Below are 22,361 nucleotides of genomic sequence, written 5' to 3'. Positions count from 1 at the left end.
AGAAGCTGCTGACTTCCAAGAAATTGGAACGTATAAAATGGAGATCAAACAGCTGGTTATAATTATTTTTATTATAAAGAATTTTATTAAAATAAAATTCTTATAGAATATATGGCTATAAAATATGATTTATATTAATTTCTAAATTCTGGAATTCTCTAATACATTTATTTTATATACATGTTTTAAGAAGAAAATAATTTTTAAATGTATTCTCAAAATAATTGCCTCCATTACTATTTTTCTTCATTGAAGCCAACAGAGGCTTCCCTAAATGGAATAGAGATTCCAGGGTGCTTTCAGAATCTCAGCATTGGAAGAGATTTTGGAAGTCATCTGATTTTTCAAATGCATGGGCATGGATGTTAGTCCAGGGCCAATCTTCCTCACACACACAAAAAAAAGAATGCAATCCTGACACATACCTCTGGATGAGTCACTATTTGTTCAGGGAGAGAATCTCAAAGAGTAACAAAAACTGCCAAGAGAAGCACCAGACGAATCATTGAACACTTCTCCTTCCCCTTTAATTTCAGAAGGAAGCATCAGGAAGAGTAGCAATGAGATCATGAAAAAAATCATTCTTAGTTTTTTCTTTTTGCTGATTGGAAAAAGAAGCCTTGTGGAAATGTCCTTCCAGCGCCCTTCATTTCTCGTCATCCTACAACTGAGTGACTGTAGAGTTTCCAAAGTTTGGCACATGGTATTGGGACTGTTGGGGTATCATTCCATCAAAATCTGTTATTCCTCCTGTATCCTATTCCTCTGTATTTCACTCTTGTAAAATAGATTTTCAGTTTTACAGCTAAGACAAATGAAGCTTTGAAATGGTAATCCCCTTTGCTATATTTGTGCAGTGGCAATTTTGTAGCTCAGAGGATTTGTCAAAAGCATGATAATTACCCATACAAAATTAAAACCAACTATTCCAGAATAAGATGGGAAGGGGTGCAAAACAATGCTAATTTTATCTTTTTGACCTGCCTCTCTTGTGACCTGTCATGTAATTGATAAGAACACCGGATGGACTATAAGGTTTTGCTCCATAGAATAAAGTCAGGGTTGTCCATTTGTTTTAAGCAGCAGCTCGGATGTTTAATAACATTTGGTAAGGAAGTTGTAATTCTTAGAACCAGAGTATGGTGTGAAAACACCAAGAATTAATCCAGAAATGAGCATATTATAGTCTGTGAAATGTCTTTGCCTCATATCGCCCCTTATCTTGTTTTTCCTCTCTTCCCTAATAAGATCACCGTGTTTTAGGTCTTACAGAACATTGAAATGATGGAAGATTTGATGTGAACAACCAATGTTATTACTGATGCCAGCAACCTCCCTCCTGCCTTTCCCTGTTTGCAGCTTCTGTGCCACCTTTGTTGGCTCTGACCTCCGCCCTCCTTGCACTTGCCCATGAATTACATTTTGTGTTTAAAAACTGCCCTGCACAAAAGCCTGTTTTCCACAAGAGCAGCCCATCATCTCAGCACCCTGCCGCCTGGCTGGAGTGTATTCTGATTCGGTGTTATGTTTCTAAAACCAGACTGATTTCCATTTCCCCGTTGCTCTGGGGCGTGTGTTTTTCATCCACAACCACGTACCAAGCATGCCTTGATCGGTCACCACATGGTTCTTCCTCAGACTGGTTTGGATTTTACAAGGTGTTAGAGTTTCTAAATAGCTCATAAGGTCTCTCACACTTGAGTTTATACTAGAGAAGTTATGGAATGATTAACCTAATAGGGGCTGTTTATCCCCAAAGATGACCAGCTTTATTCATGCTTAAGCTGAGTGTTTGTGGATAACAAACAATTCTTTGTAAATTGGGATTGCAGAACCATGCGACTTTATAGCTTGTTTCTGCTGTATAAATAATCGGGTAGCTCATTAAGTTCCCTCTGTCCTAGTCAGGGGCTACTACCGAACACTCAGAGGACGAGGAGAGCACTATTAAGCTTCTAGAAGAACTAGGGGGTCTTTAAGAGAAAGAAAATGAGGTAACTGTATGTAGCATATCTGATGGTACCGTACTTTTTTCCTTATCGTTCCTTTTCTGCATTTTTCCCTCCAGAGCTGCCCAGAAGTTAAATCTGTCTTCTAAAAAGAAGAAACATCGACCCTCTACTTCTTCTGTTGCCGAGCCACCTCTCTTTGCCACCAGCTTCAGCGGCATCCTACAGACGTCCCCTCCCCCGGCCCCGCCCTGTCTGCTGAGGGCGGTCAACAAGGTGAAGGACACCCCAGGCCTGGGCAAGGTAGGCCCCCTGCCGTCTCCGCCATAGGCTCAGGGTGTGGGGTCTGTATCAAGGGGAAAGAAGAAAATGAGGGCTCTCGTTCATGTGCTAAAACAAGAAGGTGACAGGAAAAATGGAGGCAAAACGAAATTCATTTGGAAGTACCGTACAATTTTTCTTGGTTACATATAGTAAATCAGTAAATTAAGACATTCCAGTTATTGGAGATCTGATTTGATTTTGGCAGGAAAAAAACAGCCTTGTATTGTTTGATAGAACTGTAACCATTTAAAGAAAAGACACAAAAGACAGAAGGCAGAGGCAGGCAACCAAGAGAAGACACAGTACAAGAACAAGACATAAAGATGCTTTGTAATTTTCCTGTGACACTTACTTTTCCTCCCATTCAGAGAAATCACAACTTCTGCTTTTCAGCCAGACCACTGGTGGGATCTCTAGGGAGCATTTTCAGCCATGCTGTTCTAGCCAAGAAACGCAATTTTGAGTTGTTACAAATACTTAGAAAGAGATGTAGGAACGCTATTATGAGATGTTGCTCAGCTCTTTTTGGGGTGACTTTGTTTTTAAATGTCATCTCTAAACTCTCTCTTCTGAGATAAATGTCTGGGTGAAGTAACTTATGGTTTGTTCTTCAATTAGTAGATAAGCTGGGACTTATAAAAACGTTTAGCTAAAGAAAGAGGTGGCTGTTTTATTTTTTATTTTCATCGGAAGTAGGATGCTGCACACAACCTTGCCAGTCCCTTGCTGACCTAATGTGACTCCAGCCCTGGGCTCCATTTTGGGCAACTGCAGGTCTTGCTGAAGGGAGTGGCTGCTAAACTATGTGGACTGAGATTTTACTTATTTAGTTCACAGATTCCCTTTCCCCTGGACCCTCAAACATGCTTATTCCCAGGGTCATGGTCTTCAGTGGCCTCAGCCTAACTCGGTGGTCCTTCTGGAGTTCACACTCTGTCCCTTCTTCCTTTGTGCTTTTCTCCTTTCTCCATGTCTCCTGTCTCCTCTCATGCTCTCCCACCCCATTTTCACCACCCCATTGGGAAGGTATTAACTTGCTATGTTCCTCTTTCCAATGGTGTTTAAAATTTAAGATTATGTTGAATAGAGCAATGCTTACTCTAATGGAAAGCATGCAGTCCTAGAATTTTCCATGGCATTGGCAGGGCACGTAGTTTTCAGCTGACGGCTTTCCCAGGCCCAGAGGTCAAGTGAGAAACATGGCAGCAGGGCAGTAGCCTGGGCTCAGTCTGGCGAGGTGCTGCTGTAGCATCACCGGCTGTGGAAGGAGATGGAGAAAACCATATAGACCAGGACTCATGTGGGTGGGAGCTTCTGAGGAAGGGCAGCGACACCCCCATGGGGGCACAATAATAGATGGTTGATGCGCTGCCGTCTAAGAAGGATAGGTATACCTAACTGCAGGCCTTTTTTTTTTTTAATTGTGACAAATTACACATAACATGAAATTTACCATCTGAACCATTTTTAAGTGTACGTAGGCTTTTGTTTTGCCAAGAGGAGTTTGGAACTTTGGTGCCAGAGCTGAACTGCCCTGGACAGAGTGAAATTGAGCTCCCACTGCAGTCTCCTTCTCCTCTTACAGCAACATCCAACTTCTCTTCTATAAATGTGAACAAATATTTAAATACTATCATTTTAAGAGGCATCAGATTATTAGCCAACCCGGGCTCTCATATACCCTATATGGTCCTGTCTAAGACACCTCAAAATGAACCACATAAGAAACTGTCTTCCTGCATCCATAATAGTGGTGCTGTCTGTGGTTCCTAAAAGGGTCAATGTAGATACAGCTGCAGGTGGGCCCGGTCCCCAAGCCTAGGGCCTCTGTCCCTTCCTTCCTCCAGATCTAACCTCTATCCCCTTCCCTCAAATTCTGAGATGAGGGGATCAGGGCGCCAAGTCCAGGGACTGAACCAGCAGAAAGACTTACCAGCCAGGGGGATGACCCAGCACTTGCACCAAAATAGTTTGGAGGGCAGTGGTCCAATCTTGATTTCAAGCCATACTGTATGCAGTGGCCAGAGATAAGTATAATTATAAATACTATATCCAGGTATAAGATCAGGTATAACTACAATTAATATTATAATCATTAGTAAACTAAAGCTTGCACATCATAAACTAATTTTTTTAATGGAAGATATTACTCCTCTCATTCATTTGCAATCCAATATGCTTTTTGAATGGGAGAGAAAGGAGTGACATTAACCAGCTAGGAATGGCAGGAAGCGCTGTGTTTGTCCACGGACGTGTGTCATGAATGGGGTCATCAGACGGGGTATCACAGAAGGTGGCAGAAGGTGTGACTTCTGTCTGACCAGTGGCCACATGGCAGCTGTCCTGCTGAGCATGGGGGTGCTGGGGGGTGTTTGCATTGGTGGGGAAGAAGTGACAGTGGGAGGGAATGTGCTCTGTGGAAGTAGTAATCAGATACTTGTAACTTGAAAACGTGTGTGTGATGGAAACAAGAGGTCGTGAGGCACACCTCCCATCCTGCCTCCTCCCGCGTGAGGAGTGTCTGCTTCACTTAAGACCTGAAGGCCTTTCCTCTGCCACGGGGACGCCCAACTGCCTGACCTTAGCTGAGGCTCCTTTCCCAGACTCATGCTTTTCCCACCCTCCTGATATCTCACCATAACAGGAACTGCAGTTCTTCTTACCCAGATGGAAAAATTCCCATCAATTTGTCTCTGTCGTGTAATTGACGTATTAACATCTCAAAGAAATACAGTGGAGTTTAATATAGAACATAAATAATTGGCGCTGTATAGAAATCGGTACATTTGAAGTAGATGGGCTTGATGGAATTGCCAAAAGCAACTTAATTATTTAAACCTGAGGGGAGTGGTGAGCAGGCCCAGCCCAAACCCCACCTCTCATGCCTCAGCCACCCACAGCCACCCAAGGACTCCCTCAGGAAACCTGGGAGGTTTTCACAGGTATGGAAGGGATTTTAGGGGTTTCTTTAGAGCAGCCCTCTTATTTAGTGAACAAGAAAACTGAGGCCCTGAGAGGGTAAGAGATTTTCCAGTGCCTCCTGAGTCGAGCCCAGGAGTCAGGACCTTTAAGCCATTTTATTTTCTACTGTCTCACTGGGCTGCCACTAGATACATATACATGATCTTTAAAAATCAGGGGTGGAGACGAGAGTGTATTGTGGCCATGGGGTAGGAAAATAACATTGGGAACCAGTTGCCTTCATCCAGTGGAGAAGGACACGCTTCCCTTTTTGGAGTCCTGGTTGGGACAGAAAGGGCAGTAACAGGCACGAGCAGACACACAGGGAGGTCAGATGCTCTCCATCCCACTCCTGCTGATTCCAGCAGCAACTCCCCCTGCCCTCCACGCAGAGTCACTGCTGCCACTGAGCACTTTCTGAGGCAAAAGCTTTTCTGGAGGCTGTGGTGATGGAAGAATCCGAGGTAACTTCAGTGCACTTGGAGCGGAAGCACAGCACACACATCACGTCGGGATCCTCAGCACCGGGAGGAGTTCATGGCGCCTGGCAAATATTTATTGAGCTCCGATTATGTGTCACCTAGGCTTACAATCGTGGACAGACAAGGCAGAATGCCTGTCCTTACAGCACTTATAATCTGTGCATCATTCCAATCATCTTAGGAATCTTGCCAATTTGGACCAATATGAAGGACAATCTGATTTAAGGAAAAGTTGGAATTACAGACTTAAAATAACTCTTTCGAGTTATATAAAGAAACTATACTAAATGGTCTTGTAGAGACATCCTTAATGAATAGATAAAGGTGATTAGTGGATCAAAGCAGCTTAGTCCCCATTTATATTTCATCAATTTGGCTTTTATGTAAATGATACTTCTAATCTGTTTGAAAATGGTTCCTTCTTCTAAGTCAGTAAGCACTCTTCATGAAACTTGTTTGCACAATTAATTAATATCCATGTTTAAGGTTCATTTGTTAGTGTGTCACAGCTTAATGTCAGAGCTCTTTGTTTTGCATTACAAGCTTCTAGAGCAAACCACGATATCTGTTTAACTCACTAAGTATATGGCTCTGCAGCCGCACCACTTTTAAAGTCGAGAATGGTAATGGCGACAAATATATTGGTGATGATGACAATCCACCTGTATATTGGCTAATTCTCCTCTTCCCACAAGAATACCTGAAGGGAAATACATGAAGCAAGAAGGGAAAAGGAACCTTTTTTTTCCTTCATAATCTCCAGGAATGCCTCAAAAGGATGGCGTGATCGGCACCGAGCCTTTTTTTCCCCAATCATGGTGTAGGACTATAAGAAAACTCTTGTAGGGGAGTGCTAGCAGCTAGAGAACAGACTCTATAGAATTTGGAAAGATCATAAAAAATTGGATGGAGCAAACATGAGGAATTATGGAAAATTAAGCTGGGGGCAGGTTGAGAAGGGCTTGTCCCACTTGACTTACTCACTGAATATCTATAGATGTACTGTGTTCCAGGTCCTGCAGTAGGTCCCACTGCAGGGGACAGCACCCAAGAGCTTGGTTGGCTGCTCTGGGCCACGTCCCCGCAACGGAAGGGTTGGGTACCTCCTGATCTCCACACTCTAGGCTCTTGTGAACATGTTTGCCTGGCCTTCCGTCTCAGCCACCGCTCCTGTGCTATAAATGCTGTTCCCCGCTCCTTGGGATCCCCACTTAGCCTAGTCTGGGTAGGCTATTTGGTATCCATTATGGTGGATCCCCATCGCCACCCGTGCCCATCCATCTGTGCATTTCTGAAGTGCTTCACTGAGATTTCTCCTCTGTGGGCAGTGCAGCCAAAGGCAGGTGAGTTGGTGGAGTCTTCAGAGTTGCGATTTAGAAACAGACTTGCTTGTCTGGCCAGATTATTTTTCTCATGCAATAAAGGCTGGAACCATTATTCTTTGTTTTTCTCGGTCCTCGTTTTAAGTTGTCTGTCTTATTCAGCACTGTTTTTCAAACCCAGTAGCAGCATATTTTGACCTCATACAATGTCTATTCTCTAAATAATCTCTCTCTCCTCTTCCTCTCTTTCTTTCTCTCTCTCTCACACACAGACACACTCTCACACACTACTTGGCCCATGTCATCAGGTCCTGTATTGTCTGGATTTAGTTTAATTCTAAACTTTCTCTTGTTTGGTGTATAAACTGATAGCATAGAAAAAAATAAAAGATCCAGGTATGCTTTTTCGTGGAGGCTCTTTTTCCTTCAGAGACTTATAAACATTTTTAGGGTGGAAGTCATTCAGTTACTAAACCCTTGCAACACGGTACGGAAGAAGAATCCAAGAGTCCTGTTCAGTGGACGTTCTGATTACAAGAAAAGGAAAACAATAAGATAGAAGAATTCAATTAAAATAAGATTTTTAAAAAGGTATTAATGTAGCTCTCATACACTTATTCAACAAGTAGCAATGGCTGGTATAGCTCTCTCTTGTTCAGGAAGTGATGCCAGGTTGGATGGAGGAGAATTTCATGCCTTCTAGCCCACCAAGGTCCAGGTTATTTAAACAGTATGCGAATTGTCAAATTCCGAGTTATCATTTCTACCATTCCTCGTCCTGAAGCTTTGTTAGAGAGAAGAGGAGAGATCTGAGCCAGCCTTTAACATTCAAGTATATACGAAATAAAGAATTCAAATGTGATGGAAAATTCTGGATCGCACTATTCACTCACCAGTGCCTACTCCATCCTTAAACACTACAGATGGGCACAGTGAATTATGAGTTCTCTATTTTGGTGTGCTGGAGAGGGGTGGGGGCAGAAGAGAAAAAGTCTGCATAAATAATACATACACATTCATCAGGATAGCCAGCTGATAGCTTTGTAAATTAAATTGTCAGCTCTTCTGGGAAATAAACTCGTGTGACCTTCCACTCCCTAATTACAGCCGTTCTTTTCCATGCTCTGTTGGTTTTGGTTGAGTCTGCCAAGCTCATGTAGTGAGAGTTTGGTTTTTTTTCGCCTTCTTCTCTTTCTTATTTTGACCCCTCCTCCAATCCGTATCTCAAGAGAAAGGAGAGTTGCAGGAAATGTTCTGACTCATTAATCTTCACAGTTTCTTTTTTCCTGTGGAGGCAGAGGTTGCCGCAGAAGCCCCACCGCCCTCCCTCCTCTGGGCCGCACATGCGCAGTATGCAGCTGCGCCTTCCAGAAACCCAGGGCTCAGGAAACGCAAGGAAATGTTAGGAGGATGTTCTCCGTTAAGGGTCACCGGACAGAGGTCATGGTAAAACGTCTAAAGAAAGTGCTAAGCCATTTTCGTCCTTTATTATTAGTATGACTGCCTTTAGTACTGCTGATCAAGTTGTGCGGATATAATTTTCTGTTGTCTTCGTTATTAGATGGAGGACTAGAAAGATAACAGCACATTTCATTTTAATTGCATCAGATTTCTGATAGGATGGCACCTTACTACATATAAAATACTCATGTTCTAGCTTCCTTTGCCTGTGGCATCCACAGGGAGCAAACGGGGTGAAGGAACTCTGGGTAAGCAGGGAGGAATAGTTTGGTCTTACAATCCGGAGTTATCTGTTGTGTATCTCAGATCCATTGTTGTAGCTTTCAGAGCACAGGAAAAGAACTTCACATCCATTTTCTTCATGGAGAGTCTACATTTTCCAGTTTTCTGAACTTCCCATGCCTTCTCCAGTTGAGGAACTGGGGTCTGCTGAAAACCTGGTTTAAGTTTCAGGGCCATGAAGACCTCCAGAACTATCTGTAACCATACTGCACAGGAAATATATGTGGGCAAGCTAGTGCTCAATTCCATACATTTCTAGTGAAATGTCGTTTTCGATTTCTCTCACTAGGTTGTAAACTTCTTGGGAAAAGGAATCATTCTTTTCATCTTTGTACCCTTTCAGTGCTGACTTCCATAAAGGACACTCAAAAAATGTTGAATATTTTTACATAATTCTACTTAGTACTTGTGACCTCCTGACTGGGCATTTTGCCCTGTGTAGGATCCATCTTGCATGATGGAGCTGTGATAATGAGCTGGGAACACCAAGAACATCTAAAGGACAAGACTTAGTGGTCCTCAGCCCCACTTACTCCTCAGCACACGAGTTGCCCTGGGAAAGCGACATCAGGGAGGAGATGCTGCCTCATGCTGGTGCACGGCAAAGAGCAAGTGTGGGTGACATCTCTGAGGAATTTTCTCGAAGATCATCTTGCCCAATCCTCCCATTTTGCATATGAGGAAACTGACGCCCAACAAGTGGAAGTCACTTGTCAACTCATTTGTGTGGGAGAAGGCAAAAGCTTAACCTTTTGAATGTAAAAGATGATCTGTCATGAAGACTTTAAGGCAGAATTTGAATGAGCGATTCTTAATCTTTTCCCCTCATTTTGTGACTTTCAGCCTCAATTTTACTGGCTCTTATTATTTTAGGTATTAATTGGAGGTCTTAGGGTATGTGTGTGTGTGTATGTGTATGTGCACACATGCACACACCAGTGTAGAATGAGGAGGAAGGTGATTTTTCTAAGAAGGCTTTTTAAAGGCTAGAAACCTCTACCATAATTTGAGGATAGGTTTGGGGCCTCCTGGAGTGTCTGTAATCCTTAGTTAGCATCCTGACTTATGGAATGAAAACACAAGACAAAATGAGGGAATTCTCTCTGGAGTAAATGCTACTTTCTCAATTAACCAAAGGGCGATAAAATGGATTATAATGCCAGAGTAGGGCTTTTGATCATTCTTTGTCCAAAAACCGCGTTTTAGTCAGGCTCAGCACAATTAGACAATTACTGATATCAAGAGAATGGGAAGAGTGGGTATATTTTAAGCTAACACTTCTAGCATCTTATCTTTCTATGTCTTTCTCTTGCTAATAGCTGAAAGAAAAGTTAATCATGATTTGCTATAATTATCCCATTAAAATGGGATTGATAGTAATGTTTTATAAAAATGGTGAGTCCAAACTGCTGAGTTAATTAGAAGGTTTTCCTTTGTGCCTCAGAGTAGGAGAAGCTGTGGTTGCCTGCTGAATGACTTGCATAACAAAACATTTGAATTCCTATCTAGTGCTTCATTGAACTAAAATGTATCATTATGGAGGGGGAAAAATCATTCTGGTACATTCTTAAAAGCAAGACATATTTTGCTTTAGCTTGTTAAATAGCTTCTGAAATAAAAATCCTCTGGCTATTCAGAGCCACAACATAAGACTCTCCATGTTCTCTCATATTGCTTTACAAGTCCGTGGAAGCTCTGTTCTGTAATGCTGTCTTAGTCCGTTTTGGCTGCTGTAACAAAAATGCTGTAGACTGGGTGGATGAAACAACAAAAACTTATTTCTCACAATTCTGAAGGCTGAGAAGTTCAAGATCAAGGTATTGGCAGATCTAGTGTCTGGTGAGGGCTCTCTTCCTGGTTTGCAGACAGTTGTCTTCTTGTTGTACCACATGGGGTAGAGACCAGAGAGAGTGGGCAAGCTCTCGTGTCTTTTCTTATAAGGGCACTAATCTCATTCAAGAGGGCTCCACCCTCATGACCTAATCATCTCCCAAAGGCCCCACCTCCTAACACCATCACCTTGCGGGTTAGGATTTCAACATATGAATTTGGGGGACACACAATCATGCAGTCCACAACAGTGACCTCTAAATTCCAGCATCGAATTTGAGTATTTGACTTTCTAGATGGAACCACCAGAAATAGAACCATTACAGCAGCATTTAGTGTGAGGGACAAAATTCCTTCCAAGTTTCTTTTCGTGTTTCCTTGGTCTGCTGTGTGTTCCATGCTACAGTCACCTATTCAGACAGAAATTTTATCCACTTGCAGCTCGGTTGAGATCTCTTTACCACCAGCAATGAATATTTGGTGGATTCATTAGTGAAGCACTGTAACAGCTGTAGCTAATCAGAGGGTTTTTCTTGCTGAAATCAGTGATGGTAAAATCTTCTCTGTTTCCCAGTGCTAGCTTCTTAAGTTTGTAAGTTCGGTTTTCGTCTTTGGGAGGGTGAGCTCACAATGACATGCTCTGGGAAGGAGCACTCTTACCTGCTCCATCCCAGATGCTCCCAGGTGACCCAACTTACTACCAGGGCCCTGCAATAAATGCTCAGCATCCCCTCACCCCCACCCCAGCACCACCTGCTCTACGTTTAAGACCCTGTCTGTATCTGCAAATCCACAGGTGCGACTGTTAGGCTGGAGCAGCTCAGGCCAGTTTGGAGCAAAAGGTAGAGGATTGAGACCTTGTAGTGAGTTTGGCTCAGCAGGTTCCGACGGAGGAGCCGCTGGGGGCCAGGCATGGCTCTGCAAGAGCCTCATGTGTGTGTCGTGGAGTGTGAGGGGAGAATGGGATCAGGCAGCACGGAACCAGTTTGTAAACTCCTAAGGCACCTACAACCATCATCATTAAACAAGTCACTATTGGCTCTTTCTCTCTGAGCATCAAACCAGGAAGCCCAGAAAATGTTACCTCTATGGAATCTTTCGGGTTTTTGCAAGAAAAAGGGGACTCTTTTTTCCCAAGGGTTATTTCCTTCAGCAGCTTGGCCACATGCCCCTCCCCCCTTGAGTTTGGGAAGGAGGACAAGGGGCTTTTGGAAATGCCTTAGCCCATGTATGAGCTGAGGGACAGAGTCAGTTTGCCCTCTCGTCGTGAACTTAATCTGTTCTTTCTTTTAAATATTTTGAGAAAATATTTCACCACAATTGCACCAGAGGGTTTTCAGTGGTGGACAAAATGTTTAAAACCCAATGAGTAAAATACTCCCTGGGTCGTGTTTTCACGTGGAGCAGTGGAAAGTTCATCACAGGAGAGGGGAGAACAGAGAGCAGCATTTGCTGGTCTGCCTTCCCCATTCTCCATCCCTCATTCTATAAAAAGTGGGGAAAGGAGCACCTGCAGGGGCCGCAGATGTGCTCTAGGACTCAGGAAACAGCATTCAGACTACCACTGCTACCCAGCCCTGAAATCAGGCCATCTGCCCTGGTTCCAAGGGCAGGCGGTGAAGCTTGGGCAGGAGTGGGTGCAGGAAGCCCAGTGGCCATGATGGCACCTCACCCAGAAAGCTCGCTCTTGTCTGGAGGTTCCTGGTGTTTCTCTGCTCAGCCTTCGCTAGGCTGGTTCCTGCCCATCACGTGGAAATGCCACTTCCTTGGGGAAGCTTGCCCTGGTTAAGTGCCCCATTACAGGCCTTCATAGCAGCCTATGTTTCTCTTCATGGCATTCGTCACCTTTTAGATGACTGATCTCTGTAATTCCATGTTTAATGGATCTCTTTATTGACTGTGAGCTTCGTGAGGGCCATGTCTTTATTGTCCCTGTTTGCATCCAGAGCACTACATAGATACTCAGCAAATAGGAGGTGTATTAGTCAGAGTTCTCCAGAGAAACAGAACCAACAGGGTGTGTGTGTTTGTGTGTGTAGTGAGAGAGAGAGACAGAGGGCTTGACAAGTTCAAAGTCTACAGGGTAGGTGGTAGGCTGGAGAACCAGGGGAGAGTTGCAGTTCAAGTCTAAAGGCAGCCTACTGGCAGAATTCCCTGTTCTTCCAGGGAAGTCAGTCTTTTTCTATGTAGGCTTCAACTGATTGGATGAGAACCCGATGTTATGGTGGGTTATCTACTTGACTCAAAGTCTACTGATGTAAATGTTAACCTCATCTAAAAAACACCTTCACAGAAACGTCTAGAATGATATTTGACCAAATGTCTGGATACCGCAGCCCAGCCAAATTGGCACAAAATTAGCCGTCACACTAGGTGAATGCATGGATGGAGGAAATCATGACCTGGGTCTTCATTTTGCTCTGATGATCCTTCACATCTGTATCAGGCCTTACAGCTCACACACCCTTTCACCTTTGTCATCTCCCTTGATCTTTAATACAGCCCTGAGAGGTGGGCAGTAGAGGGGATGGGATAGTGTTAGGGTTTGCTGATAGGTGAGGACACTGATATTCAGAGAAAGAGCAAGAGAGTCCCCAGAGGTGAGCCAGCTTTTCAGAGTGGATGGGGAGACCTGACATCTTTGTTTCCAGTATTCTCTTCATGATCATACAACATATATTGGCCATTTTCTTGTGCCAGGCACTGTTCTGAGTGTTTCACATGTATTAACTTGTTAAATCCTCATTACAACTCTGTGGGAAGGATCTGTTATAATCACTCCCATTTTACATACCTAGTCCATGGTGGAGCTGGGATATGGACCCCAGTTCTAGAACTCGTTCTCCGGACTGTTATATGAGACTGTCTTTCTACACACTTCCTATGTAGTTATTTGGTTTCAGAAAAAGCCCAGTTAGCAAATGTCCCTGGCTGTCGCACTGCAGCTGTGTTTGTGGGGTGGTAGACACGGGTTCGGGCAGGCCCTGGGCCATCCTCCTCTGCTGCTAGAGTCTCATAGCTCTCCTCCTCCCTCATCATCTCAGAGAGCTTTGTAATTGTCACCGTGTTATTTTATCCTTTGTATTGAAAGCCGGAATGGTATGGATCGCCTTTTGTGGCTCATGTTTCCATGCAGTAAGCAAACCAGTGAAAGTAAATTAACATTCAAAATGATTTTTTTTTTTAAGAAATATTTTATTGTATGTCATAGTTGCACATCCTGCTAGTTGCTGTACGTGGGACGTGGCCTCAGCATGGCCAGAGAAGCGGTGCGTCAGTGCGTGCCCGGGATCTGAACCCGGGCTGCCAGTAGCGGAGCGCGCGCACTTAACCGCTAAGCCACAGGGCCAGCCCTCAAAATGATTTTTTAAAAGCCAAACCAAAAAAAAAAAAAAATGTCCTAAATTCCATGAGAGAAAAAGCCATTGTACTTTAGTCCTACTCCAGAGTAGTGAAAACTCAGGACCAGAGCTAGGGTGGGGACAGGACCCCTGGAATTGATATTTAATCCCATCCTAGGCTATATTGAGCCGTCTGGATGATTCAATTCCATTGAGAATTTTGTGTCTAGAACACCAGCTGAGTGACAATGGAAATGTTTGAATTTCAACTTTTGTTTACAGATATGTGTGTTGTGAGTATTTATTGAGCTGTGGAGACAGTGTTGGGAGAGGCCACACTCCCTGAGCCCATCATGCCTGCCCTCCCTGCTGGCCTCTGCCCTTACTTTTCTCTCATCAGGGACCCTGTATCCACACCCACCTGCTCTTGCAGATCTGGCTGAATTCCTAATTTCCTGGCTAAACTCCTCAGCATCCGTATCTATCCCCAAGCCAGCTCCCTCTCTTCTCTGATGTTTGTACCATGAACTACCCCAGTACAGCTTCTTCTCATTAACCATTTACTACTTTATATTGCGCTCATGTTTTCTGGGTGTTACCCCTCCACCGAGTCTTGAGTCTGCGTGAGGATGGGGATCTTGTTTTGACTGCTTTCGTATCCCCCCGAATGCTCAGCTGTGTGCCAGGCAGATAGAACTCCCTGAATTGAAAGACATTATAGAGTATAACAGGCATTTTATGAGTGTTTCTCCTGCTGTTGCCTACTCCATCCCTCATTCATTTATCCATCGTCCATCCATGCATGTCCATCAATTCATTCATAAGGCGTGTATTATGTACTTGCTACGTGCTGGTTACCTTGAGGATACACAGATGAGTTCAAAATGGTCTCTGCCCTTACGAACTCCAGAAATTGCTATCCAAGAAAGTTAAAAATCATTCTTTAGGTAGACAACTCAAACCAAAAATGCCTATTATTATTATTATCATCACTCTGGCTTACCTGGCAGAGAAGGCTGAAATTTATGCAAGATAATTGGCTTCCCAGTGAGTTTTCTCCCTCATTCCTTTTTGCTGAGTACACTGTAATATTCCTACACTATTTATATTGCATCGTGATGACAACTGATAGTGCAGCAGACAGGGAAGGATGTACTTCTGTTTCATTTTTAACACTTTGAGGTACTACCTGCAATTAGTTCGTGTGAATGAATCATGGTGGCGTGCAAAATGTTTGTATTTAGACAGACTCTTGCTTAAGAGAACTCACACATCCTTTACTTAGGGAGAATTCCCCTGAAAGTCTGTGATAAGGGCGTTGTGCTTTTCCTCTCCGACGTGGGGCGAAGTGATGGGCTTTGTTCAAGGTCATGTAGAAAGCTGTCTACCATTCCGGCTCGTGCTCTTCTAGTCCCTTTGCATTCTCCATTCTGCTTTTACTACCGAGGGGAAACTTCTTACCTTTCAAAATTCCAGTGTTGCCTAGTCTCCTTTGAGAATACTCCCGTTAAGATATGAGACGGGCATCAATGATAGGTAAGAGGCTGAAGTTAGCTTGAAAAATATGTGTACTCGAAGCTGGTAGAGTCTGGAATGGAGATGGGAGGAGGGGAGTAAAGGAGAAGGAAAGAGCTTTTGTATTCATTAGAAGTCTTTTTAGCTTCAAGCAACAGAAACTCAGACTGTCAGAAACTGGAAATGACGGGAGGGATATTGGCATCTTGTGGAACCAGACCATGCGCAGTGAGGGAGCCCTACAACTGGAATCTACTGTGTGCTCCAGGACTCTCTTTGTCTCTTGTTGGTGCTTCCTCCCACATCTTGGCTTCATTCTTCTTCAGTTCAGATCAACTTTTCCCCTCACACAGCTGCTGACAGCCCTCAAGTGTCGTATCTGACAGCTTCCACCGGCAGACCGGACAGACTCCTGTCCTCTCTGGCCCTGAGCTCAAAATTCCAGGGAAGGGCTGGGGTGAGTCCAGACTGGGCGTGGGGTGTAAGGAAGTGGCTGCTCCCAGTGGAAGGTCAGGGTTGGAGTGAGGGGAAGCATGTCCAAGTAGAAGAAGATGCTGCCTTATGAGAAGGCTGAGGAGACAAACAAAAGTCATCCCCTGCATTTTCAGATGATTTGCAGGAAGCATTAGGGAGCATTTAGGAGGAAAGACCAATGCAGAGAATGATGAGCTTCAAATTCAGATGTGACCCAGGTCAAACCCAATCAGTATTTACTGAGCATTTGCTGTGAGCTTCTAAAGTAAGGATTTCTTCGGGAGTTCATTTTGTGGACCACTTATTTCATAATCATTTAGCAGTTTCTGGGGGAGAAGAATGACACACATATTCAAGAGACCTTAGAGAAAAGAGACCATGCAGAGATTAACCCAGGGAGTGAAGTGGGGTGATGTGCATTGGGAAGAAAACCTAAGACTCTTGAGTCCTCAGAGGAGGACCTCGGCATTCCTGTGGCAGGTGAGCACTGATAGGCTTGTGGTTCTCTCCGAAGAGACAGAGATGCTGCCCTGAGTCAGAGCTCTGGCTTGCGGGGTATTGATTCCAGTTGGATAGTCTTACATCTGCCAGTTCATGCTGGCCACGACCCGCTTACTCTGTAGAACAAGTGTTGAACAAAAATGCCAAATTTCAGCACATTAATCTTTATGAAAATGTTTTGTTTCTCCCTTTATCCCACGCCCACCGTGGCTTCCCACAGCCATCCAATTTCCCTAGCAGTATGGAACTCACAGCCAGACGAGCCCAATCTCCCAAATTAACCCCATCTAAGAGTTACATTGTGAGGGCCGGCCCCGTGGCTTGGTGGTTAAGTGAGCGCGCTCCACTGCTGGCGACCCGAGTTCGGATCCCGGGCTCCCACCGACGCGCTGCTTCTCCGGCCATGCTGAGGCCGCGTCCCACATACAGCAACTAGAAGGATGTGCAGCTATGACATACAGCTATCTACTGGGGCTTTGGGGGGAAAAAATAAATAAATAAAATCTTTAAGAGTTACATTGTGAAACATACAATTGAGACAAGACGGTAAGTGACATCAGTTTCAATCAAGGCCATGGTCTAACTCCCTGTATTCCCCAAAAGAGACTCATTCGACAAACACTCTGAGTGCCTACTCAAAAGTACCAGGCATTGTGGGCCGGCCCTGTGGCTTAGCGGTTAAGTGCACGCACTCCGCTACTGGCAGCCCGGGTTCGGATCCCGGGCGCGCACCGACGCACCGCTTCTCTGGCCATGCTGAGGCCGCGTCCCACATACAGCAACTAGAAGGATGTGCAGCTATGACATACAACTATCTACTGGGGCTTTGGGGAAATAAAAGGAGGAGGATTGGCAATAGATGTTAGCTCAGAGCTGGTCTTCCTCAAAAAGAGGAGGGTTAGCATGGATGTTAGCTCAGAGCTGATCTTCCTCACAAAAAAAAAAAAAAAGTACCAGGCATTGTGTGGGAGACACCAGCTATGCAATGTAACCAAAAACAGATAACAGTTTTTTTAAATTTTAGATTTCTAGAGTTTTCCAAATAACTTGGATAATATCAATAATTGGTGTTCATATATATGAATCTTCAGTTATCAGAAAATTTGCACAGGTTCATAGATTTTAAGTGGGCTTGATTGGAAGTCTGAGAGATAACCTAGATCTCCCTGCAGAGGGGTAGCCAGAAGGAAGCTGTCACCATCTTTGCTTTCTCCGTTATCATCACCACCAGCAACGTGATGAGTTTATGAAATTCAACACGGTGTCGGGGAAAGAATGTGGATTTGGAGGACACGCGTTAGAATCCCAGCTCTCTTCCTTCATTTGCTGTGTGACCCTAGGGAAGTGTCTTAGTCTATTCTGGCCGCTATAATGAAATACCACAGATTTGGTGGCTTACAAACAACTGAAATTTATTTCTCATGGTCTGGGGGCCGGAAGTCCAAGATAAGGGTTCCAGCATGGTCTGGTGAGGGCCCTCTTCTGGATTGCAGACTTCTCGTATCTTCATATGGCAGAAGGGTCTAGGGAGCTCTATGGGATCTCTTATAAGAACACTAATTCCATTCATGAGGGCTCTACGCTCATGACTTAATTACCTCCCGAAGGCCCCACCTCCTAACACCATCACCTTTGGGGGTTAAGATTTCAACATATGAATTGTGGGGGGACACAAACATTCCTACCATAGCAGGAAGATACTTATTTCTCTGTGCCTTAAGTTCCTAAAGGGCAAAATGGGGAAATTAATCCTACTTCCTCAGGGTAATTGCGGCACTCCAGTGACTATGCTGGGGGAGGCAGGGCACGTGGCCGGCTTTGGGCTGTGGGCAAGCCTCTCCTGTGGTCCTGTGGAACTCAGGGCATGGTGGGATGTTCCAGATCAGGAAAGGCTGGGACTGAGATTCCCCATGATCTGTGGGTGTGGAAGCTTTAGGTGGCTGTTCAAGAGATGGAAACCAGGGGAGGTGAGTCCATATTCAGGTCTCAAACCAGGATTTAAACCTATGAGGAGAAGAAGGACAGGTGACATATAGGTATTTTTGGCTAAAGGTCCAAATTGAGGCCAATCTCAGAGAATGTCCATCCAACCAGAGGTGAGGCATTTAGTCAACAGCCCTCCAAGGTCAAGGGGGCAAGTGATGACATTGAGGGGGGCAATAGCAGCTATTACTAGGAGGCTAGTCACTGGCAACCTTGGGATTCAGGGACAAGAAATCCATCTTGGATGCTAAGGTGCTTGATTCTTAGAAAACTAGGGTTTGGGGCCAGCCCCGTGGCTTGGCGGTTAGGTGCGTGCGCTCCGCTGCTGGTGGCCCGGGTTCGGATCCCGGGTGCGCACCGACGCGCCGCTTCTCCGGCCATGCTGAGGCCGCGTCCCACATACAGCAACTAGAAGAATGTGCAGCTGTGACATACAACTATCTACTGGGGCTTTGGGGAAAAAATAAATAAATAAAAATTAAAAAAAAAAAAAAGAAAACTAGGGTCCTAGGATCAGAGTCGGAGCAGCATGGAACAATGACTGCCTAGATGTAGGGCCAGTGGATGACCGTCTGTGGCCTCTTAGGTTCCTCTTCTGAAGGACAGGAGTGATTCCCAGACCGCGCAGGGGACTGAGCCTGGATTATGCCAGTGGCTGCCCTGTCTCCCTTCTAACCCAAATTCTTCACCGGGCTTCTCTCCAGCTAATTACATGGCTTCTTCTAGCTCTTCTTGGCTCTCCCTTGCCCTCAGTGGAAAGTCCTAATGACTCAGCCCAGGGCTGCACGAGGCTGCTCCCTGCCCTCCAGCTCTGCCCTCCCCATCCTGCCCCCTTGGACTCCGGTGAACGGTTTTCAATGCTACAAGGAGGACACGCTTCCTCTACTTCCAGGCCTTTGGCCGTGCTCTCCCATCTTCCTCCTTAGCTCTTAATTCATCATTCTTCTTCAGGCTTGAATTTGGGTGTTATTCCCCCCCAGAAAGTTCCCCTCAAGCCCCTAAGGCCTCTTGCTGTCCCCACAGTACCCCGTGCACGTCTCCAACTCTGCATTTATGTCGCTGTATTGAGTTGGGCCTACTTCCCCTCCTCTGAGAGCTCTCTGAGGGCAGGGACTACGTCTGATCATGCTGCATCCCCGGTCCCTTCCAGCACATGGTAGGTGCTGGATAACTATCTGTTCCCTCAGGATCTGAGACCAGAAAGTTACAGGGACAAGGCATCCACCGTGTCATTATCCTGCCTGCCCTCTCAGAACATTCAGCTTGAATAATTTTAGTCACTATTCACTTGAAAAACAGCATAAAGCTTGGGAAAGGCACATTTATTTGCAAGGCAAAACGCCTGACATTGTCACTCAGAAGACCTCAGTCCCAGTGTCTCGCTTACCCTCGGCTTGGGAAGTGGAGATAAGCGGAGAGGGCTAGTTAATGCATTTTCTGTCTAGGCGATTTAGTATTACAGAAGATGCTCTCAAATCTTTGACAGGAGTCGAGGCAGAATTCTTGTCAGATTATATAAGAAAAACAACTCATCATTCTACTACACACACTGGAAGTTATTCTGTGTTTTCTCGAAGCCTTTGTGTATGCAGGCTCATAGTATTTAATTAAAATTTAAGGGATTCTGTTTCTACTACCAAATGGGCAGTAACAAGAGTTTTTGATTTGTTCTTGGGTTGGTCTATTTTTTTCAGTCAGTATTTTCAACATTTTGGCTCCAGGCAGGAGGTTTTAAATCCACATCATATACTACTGAGGTACCAGGCCCTTTCGTGTCTCCCTGTCTGTTCCTCTGCCCTCGTCTCTGCCAGAGATGCTCATCTCCCCATCATTTGTTGGCCTGGAAAAATGCTCCTCATCCCTCCAGGCCCAGCTTCCACATTACCTGCCACCTGCAGCCCCTCCCGCTGGTCCCACCTCCATGCACTCTGCTGTGCCCCCATAGAGACCATGAATTGTGGAGGAAAAGGGCTGTATCTTATTCACCTTTATTGGGATTTATTCATTTGAATACACAGCTGCTCATTCACTTCAACTCACTGAGCATCTGCCATTGACCATCTCCCCTCCTGGACGGAGACCCAGATACCCTCAAGATAGATTTTGCCTTTCAAGAGCTTTCCTTCTGTTAAGAGAGGAGAGAGATTTGTTGGGCTACACGCGCGATGCTGCGCCCAACAACTCGCTGTTGCGTTTCTTTCCTCTGAAGTGAAAATATAGCTTATGGCGTTACTTCATTTTAATTCCGCCATGATATTTGTTTTAAAATTCAGAGATCACCAGGTGTTAATCGTCTTATCATATGCTCTTCCTAATTACATTAGAAGAAGAACAAAGAGGGATTTTGCATTGCCTTCACAGAGTACAGAGGTTTAAAACATCTCACTTCACTTCGTGGAGGTTCCGGGAACCCCATAAGTTTCTGGGAAAGGAGGGGAATGCAAACCTGGCAACCTGTGGGTCTCTCCCCTCCCAAGGAAATCTGACATGTGAATCTCAGGTTGTTAAACCTGCTGTCAGGTGAGCCGTGTCCCCTGAAGATACCCTTCCCTCTAGCTGCAGCTCCCTCTCGCCGCCACCCCTCACTCCCTGGCCTCACGGGGTTTTCTTCAGACAACGATGACCACCACACAGACCCTGCCTCTGCCCAGGTAGCCTCCCCCAGGCTCCCCTACTCTCTGGAGAGAAGATTCTGGACTTTTGGGTCTCACCTTCAAAAGCACAGCCCCTCAGGGGAGCCGTGCTCGGGTGTGATAGAGGACATACCCTTCCAGGCCTGTGGGTGGCCTGGTTGATCGCAGCCTGCACAGATGTGATAAACAGAGGGTGGTCCCAGCCCTTTGGAGAAACCAGAGGGCCTTAGAGATGGGCAAGTTCTGCCCCGGAGCCTAGTCGCCAGGTGCCCTGTGGAGCTGGGCATCTTTTCAGCTCGTGGGTGGCTGTTTATCACGAGGGGCATGAGGCAGATGGGAGGCAGTGCTGAAACCCAACAGCACACAGCTATTTCCAACTTGATCTTGGCTTATTAACGGTGAAACAGCCATGGTGCAGGCGCAGACTGACAGTCAGTAGGTGGTGGAAGAGGAGAGTCGGGTATGTGGGGAGCAGCCTGGGCAGCCGCAGATGCAGAGGGAAGCCATTTGGTGTGGGTACCACTCCTCTTCCCCGGAGAAGAGTGAGCCTGAAACGAGAGAGGCAGAGTCGTCTACACATGCAAACCAGGTTCATGAACTGCTTTATAAGAAGGGGTCAGGGAGGGTCATGCTGTGGGGAGAACCACTTGAACCATTCTCTGTAATTCTGACTCAGCATTGATGTTTGAATCCCAGCTAAAAAGGGAACAGCATTCCTACTTCTGATGTAATAATAATAGTAGCTAATACTTACTGACTGCTAACTGTGCCGAGTGCTCTGCTAAGTGCTTCCTATATATTAATGCATTTACATACACGATGCATTTATAAATTGACTCATTTACATATATGGCACATTTACATGGATTAACTCATTTACATACATAATGCACACAGTACATTTACGTATAGTAACTTATTTACATATATGATACATACACAATACTTTTACATACATTAACTTATTTACATATGTAATACATTTGCACACTCTCTTAGTCCATTTGGGCTGCTTTAACAGAATACTGTAGACTGGGGGGCTTACACAACAAACATTTATTTCCCACAGTTCTGGAGTCTAGAAGTCCAAGATCAAGGTGCTGGCAGATACCATGTCTGGTGAGAGCCCGCTTCCCGGTTCATAGATGGCTTTCTTCTCACTGAGGACTCACATGGTGGAAGGAGTGAGAGAGCTCTCTAGGGTCCCTTTTATAAGGGCACTAATCCCACTCATGAGGGCTCCACCCTCATGACCTAATCACCTCCCACAGGTCCCACCTCCTGATACCATCACATTGGGGAT

The 22,361-nt window shown here is 45.1% G+C and overlaps 1 protein-coding gene across 1 annotated transcript in view; it reads left to right on the top strand.

The window, feature by feature from the left end:
- The window catches only part of KIF26B (kinesin family member 26B), a 451,434-nt gene that overhangs the window by 308,562 nt on the left and 120,511 nt on the right, over positions 1–22,361 (top strand). The window contains exon 5 of the mRNA XM_087424452.1: positions 2,069–2,252. Coding sequence (XP_087280578.1) covers positions 2,069–2,252 — 184 coding nt within the window. The remainder of the gene's footprint in view (positions 1–2,068; positions 2,253–22,361) is intronic.

Source organism: Ceratotherium simum, chromosome 36 (genome assembly GCF_057802395.1).
Source record: "Ceratotherium simum simum isolate JZ-2026a chromosome 36, ASM5780239v1, whole genome shotgun sequence".
In the NCBI taxonomy this organism is placed as follows: domain Eukaryota; kingdom Metazoa; phylum Chordata; class Mammalia; order Perissodactyla; family Rhinocerotidae; genus Ceratotherium; species Ceratotherium simum.
Note: the sequence above shows the minus strand (reverse complement) of the source record. Positions and strands in the feature narration are given on the sequence as shown.